We start from the raw sequence: 5,040 nt of genomic DNA, 5'->3' as shown, positions 1-5,040 counted from the left end.
GGGGGGGGGCTGCTGCATAGGAGCACTTTCAAGTAAACAATAAACAACAGCGAGCGAAGCTGCAAACGCTGTCTGGTGTCTGGTTCTGCAGCTGTCCACGTGTGCAGTTTCACACACCGACAACAAACACACTACGACATACGTGAGGAAACAGCGACCACCAGTGGTTACAAGACGCGTCTACATTTTAAAGAGACAGATTCATTCATGTTACAAATAAAAAATAAAATAAAGGGCCAGCACAGAAAAAAAACAAAAAAACGAACAGGCACTGAAGTGGCATCAACATCAACCTATAGCTTTAAAATCAACAGATATGAAGTAAACAGTTATTTTTACTCTATTTAGCTTTAGAAAAGTTTTCCAGCGCACATACAGTATCTTAAAACTTGTTCCTGTTTGAGGTAAAAAAAAAGAATGAAGGGCATTAAAGTAAAACAGTTTAACATTTTGGAAAGGATGAACATGTCTGGGTGAAATGGACAAAGATGTTAAAAAAAAGAAAATTAGAAGGGGTTGTGATCTGAGCGCAGTCGCCTCTAAGTGTAACAGGAGTGCTTTTCTGGAGCAAACATTTTCCTCATCCAGCTCAAAAAAATAAAAAATAAAAAGCCACCACTCCTCTTCCAAAACTCTCTTTAAAATGTGTGTTCATGAAAATGTAACATGTATCTAAAATAAAGGCAGAAAAATATAAATATCTCTCTTTAATAGCAGCCAGCGTTTGTAAAGAACATTTTAAAGATTCGGATCTGAATCAACTCAAGAGTTCAAAGGTTCTACGCTACAGTCTGTCGGGGAGCCAAAACGAAACAACGTCTCGTTTTCTTTTAGTTTCTCTGCCTTCCAAAAAACGGCGCAGAAAACAAGAAAAGACCAACACATTCATGAGCAGAAACGGCGGGGAAGCATTAGCTGTGCGTTGTTCTTCGACACGATCAAAGCACAAATTCAGATCTACTGATGCGAGGTTCTGTGGACAATCAATATCTTACCTGCTGTAGATAGCTCTGAGAACGGCCTCAGTTTGGACCAGATTAACGAGCTAACGGCTAGTCTGAGTGGGGCCGAGACCAAAGTGGTTTGCTGCCATCTTTAAACACATCCAACCTAAATAAAATAAAGAATATATACATTTAAATAAGATTCTCTGGTTATTTATGACAACAGTTGTTGGCGGCAGCAGCTAGATGTAGCTCCTCTGCTGCAGCCTGGGACGCTTTAACTGTCTGTTGATAAACTGACAGCAGTGTAAAAAGTTTTAGGACGGCAGGAATCCCGACGCAGAGAACAGCGAACCTAACCTCGAGTTCGTAGCCGCCTCCCTCCTCCTCCCACCTCCTCCCTCCTCTGCGTGGACAAAAATGAAAAATTTACAGCTGAGGTGGGCATTAAAGACAGATCCATCCTACGTATCAAGGCTCTCAGAGTTCACGACGGCCTCCACACACCTGGAGTCTCCATAGTTTCCACAGAGCAGACGGGCGAAGCGTCTCCGATACCGAGGGAAAAACAATAATAACCGTCTAACAACGTGTGTATTTTCAGCCTCATCACGATCATGTAACAGAAACACTTGTGTGGGACTAAATATGGACGTATCACCTTAAATATGTCTCTACAAAGCAAAGCTTTTTTTCTTCTCAGTATTTTTCCAACTCCTGGTTAATTCATACTTTCCAAACAATCAGAACGAAAACAAGCACTTGGGTTTGTTAAACTCCATTTCTCCAAGCCGAGGCGGTTCAAGGAGTCGTTTATGTCGGATGTTATCCACCTTTCCACAGAACCTCGCTTCAAAAGATCCGAACTGCCGCTTTAACGTCAAGGTTGCTCTTTATGACGGACGGTGCTCGACATGTTAGTCATTAATACTGTGCAATTATCAAGTTCGATTATGCGTGAAACTGACCGAAGACAAAAAAAAAGAAGAAGACGTAACCTCACATGCATAGATAACTCGTTGGCACTTTGACCTGAACTACACAGTAGTGACTCTAGTGAAGGCATCACATTTACGCTATTTGTTTGAGGTCAAAAGACGCAAAAAAAAACAAAAAAACATGGCGGAGACAATAAGAGAGCAACGCTAAGAACAATCTCACGTGTGGATGGCTGCAGTTAAGCATTTTTTTTCTCAAAAACAAAAATACAAACAGCACAAACATACAAATATATCTGTCAATTTATATTACAGTGAATTATCTGAATCATAATCATATCTTAAATAAATCGTGGTTCATTGCACTTTGTTAAAATAACTAGCTATCTGATTTCTCTTAAAGGCAATAGTGTGATTTCTTTTTTTTTTTTTTTAAGGTGAAAAAGATAATGTACCATAAGCCTGATTTAGGATAATAGTAAAAATAATAAGATCTGTAATATACATAGAGTTTCTGTAAAAGACCCTCACCTCCTCATATACATGAAAGGATGTTCATCCTTTTATACGGAGCATGTTTGTCTGGATCTGACACTCATGCATGCTCGAATGTCAGTTATTTCATGTCACGCATACATATATATACATACAATATTATAAAATAAATAAATACAGGAAAACATTCTTGGTTCTCGGTTGAACGGTTTCTTTCCAAGAGGTTTTTGGTGCTGGGATTGACAGTCGCCTGAGCCTCCCTGAAAGATGCACCAGAGGGGGGGGGAGTGGCAGGAATGTCAGTGTGTGTGTGGACGGTTGATGGGAGTGGGTGGTGTGTGGGTGTGTGTGTGTGTTGGGAGGTGGGGGACCAAAGTCTTTGGCCTGAGGAGAAAGAACGGCGAGCGTTGGGTTGTGTGCGCCTGCACCCCACTCCGATTGTCCCAAACGAGACGCTCAGTCACAGGTTCTGTCCGGGTTCTCCCGCGTGGGAGAGGGTGTGGTCCAGGTGGGGGTGTTCGGCCCAGCAGCACCCGTTATCCCAGCTTAAAGGGTCTCACTGACTGACTGACTGACTGACCTGGGGGGGGGGAGGAGGAGCTGCAGGTTGGAGCAGAACCCTTGCTCCACCCGCCTCTGTGTCCCCGCTTTCCCTCGTCTCCGTCTACGCCACCGCTCCACGCGCATCCGCGAGACACGGTGGAGGGTGTTGGTCTCCACCGGGCTCAGAAGGGGCTAGATGGGTCCCTCGTTGTGGGCGCTGTGGTTGCTCCGGCTCAGGCCCACACAGTTCTGCTGCTGGCTGAGCAGGTGGGACGTCTCGTTGGCCACGGCGATGGCCACGGCGGGGGAGGTGCTCGTGGTGCTGGCCGTGGTGCTGACGATGGGCGGGGCTTCCACTCCGTCGTGGAGCTCCGTCAGCGCGAGCTCGATCTTGGTGAACTCGCTGTCCGTCGACTGGGGGGTCTTGTCCATCCGCGAGGCCATCACGGCGTTCTGGTACTGTTGGCGCGTTACCTAGGAAACGGAGAAGATTGAGTCAAACACCACAGCAGCTTGTTGTCGACGTCTTATTGTTGTTTGTGAAGCAACAGAACCAGGTCCAGTGACAGAAAATACGTCGTCTTCATGACTGAATAAATTTGTTTCTACAAAATTCTGCTTTACATCAACGGTTCCATCTCAGGCCCCCGTTTCTGATAAAAGCCTGAATTGTCTTTTTTCACATCTGGTTCTTCAACCCTCTGGTTCCCAAACCTTTCAGCTCCCGACCCACAAATTGATTGTGACGAAGGCTTAAGCCCCTGTCTGACTCTCTGTAAAGTCTGAAATCAAACATAAAAAAGGTTTGAAAGTGTTTTACTGCAGTAGTGGTCCAAGTATTCTGAAATGCGGGTACGCAGTCGATGTAAACAAAGCACTCGGCTTTGTTTGAGTCACATCCTTAACTTTGTGTAAAAGAGACTCACAAATGATAAGTTTGGTTGTTTTTGTTGCATTTTTAAAAAGTTCCCTTTGTATTTTATTTCTTTTATTTAAAAGAAAACATTATTTCAAAACATATTTATTTAAATATACTGCCTGTTTACTGATTTATCCTGTAAATATATATATATTTGAGTCAGCGATCAGCTATTAATTTATTTCAGATTTGTTTAAAAGTTGATGCTAATTTAAAATAAGCTGATATCATAACTTTCAAATTAATAAAAAAATTAAACCCTTTAAGAAGTTTACGTGCTTTTTTTCTAATGAACGCGTTGCTTGAATGATTTAAAATTAAATTTGCAGTCTTCTGGATTTTATTCTTTCAGCTGTTTGTCTTTAAAATAATTCCAGTATTCATTAAAAACATGAATAATCAGCTGCAGCTGATCGGATCTCTCCTCACCTTTATATACTGCAGGTCTGAGCGCGCCCGGACAGAATAATCAGGGACGTAGATATGAAGGAAGGAGTTGAGCTGATTGTTGCTGCTGCCCAGCGTCGGCGTGATGGCGTCGATCCGATCGCTCCTGTTCAGAGAATCTGAGTGATTGAGTCCAAACGGCCGCGGAGGCGACTTGTTCTCTGCAGGAAGGTGAAAGACGGTCAAAACACAGAAATCTGGTTGGAGTCAAAGCAGACTAGATGCTACGAAACAAACTGCATGCAGGATGTGTCCTAACGGGGAGGAATGACAGAAAAATGTGGCGTGATGCATGGAAGCATGTTCTGTAAGGAAATCTGATCTCTGTCATCATATCTGTGGTTAGAGGGATTATAAGGTGGAACAAAACCATGAAGAAAAGTTCTGCTTTAAATCCGTTTAATGTGTCATACACTGAACGCCGTGACTTAAATAATGAAAATATGTTTAATAATTCATAATATTTGCAATATCTGTTTTATTTTACACAACTTGGTCAGACGCACTGTTGCCAGGAAGTACAGTAACTTTATTAGCTGGATGATAAAAACACAACACATGACTGAGGTCATTGTTTTGTAGGGAATGTGGTATCCATCCATCCATCCATCCATCCAGCCATCTATTTTTTTTTTTTTACCCGCTTCTCCTTTCCGGGTCGCAGGAAGCCGGTACCATCACAGGGACACTTATGCCCCTTTTACACGGCCCCAGGTTGGAGCAGAACCCTTGCTCCACCCGCCTCTGTGTCCCC

General features: G+C 43.2%; 1 protein-coding gene across 2 annotated transcripts in view; it reads right to left on the bottom strand.

Annotated features, from left to right (window-relative positions):
• Nucleotides 1-2,279: 2,279 nt before the first annotated feature.
• The window catches only part of cnnm2b (cyclin and CBS domain divalent metal cation transport mediator 2b), a 50,902-nt gene continuing 48,141 nt past the window's right edge, over nt 2,280-5,040 (bottom strand). For both annotated transcript variants that reach the window (XM_017416809.3, XM_037975004.1), the window contains 2 exons: nt 4,269-4,447; nt 2,280-3,394 (listed from right to left, as the gene is read on the bottom strand). In XM_017416809.3, the coding sequence (XP_017272298.1) occupies nt 3,113-3,394; nt 4,269-4,447 (461 nt within the window). In that variant the 3' untranslated portion in view covers nt 2,280-3,112. The remainder of the gene's footprint in view (nt 3,395-4,268; nt 4,448-5,040) is intronic.

Source organism: Kryptolebias marmoratus, linkage group LG3 (assembly GCF_001649575.2).
Source record: "Kryptolebias marmoratus isolate JLee-2015 linkage group LG3, ASM164957v2, whole genome shotgun sequence".
NCBI classification, from domain to species: domain Eukaryota; kingdom Metazoa; phylum Chordata; class Actinopteri; order Cyprinodontiformes; family Rivulidae; genus Kryptolebias; species Kryptolebias marmoratus.
The sequence above is the reverse complement of the archived record's forward strand: the minus strand, read 5'-3'. Positions and strand labels throughout refer to the sequence as shown.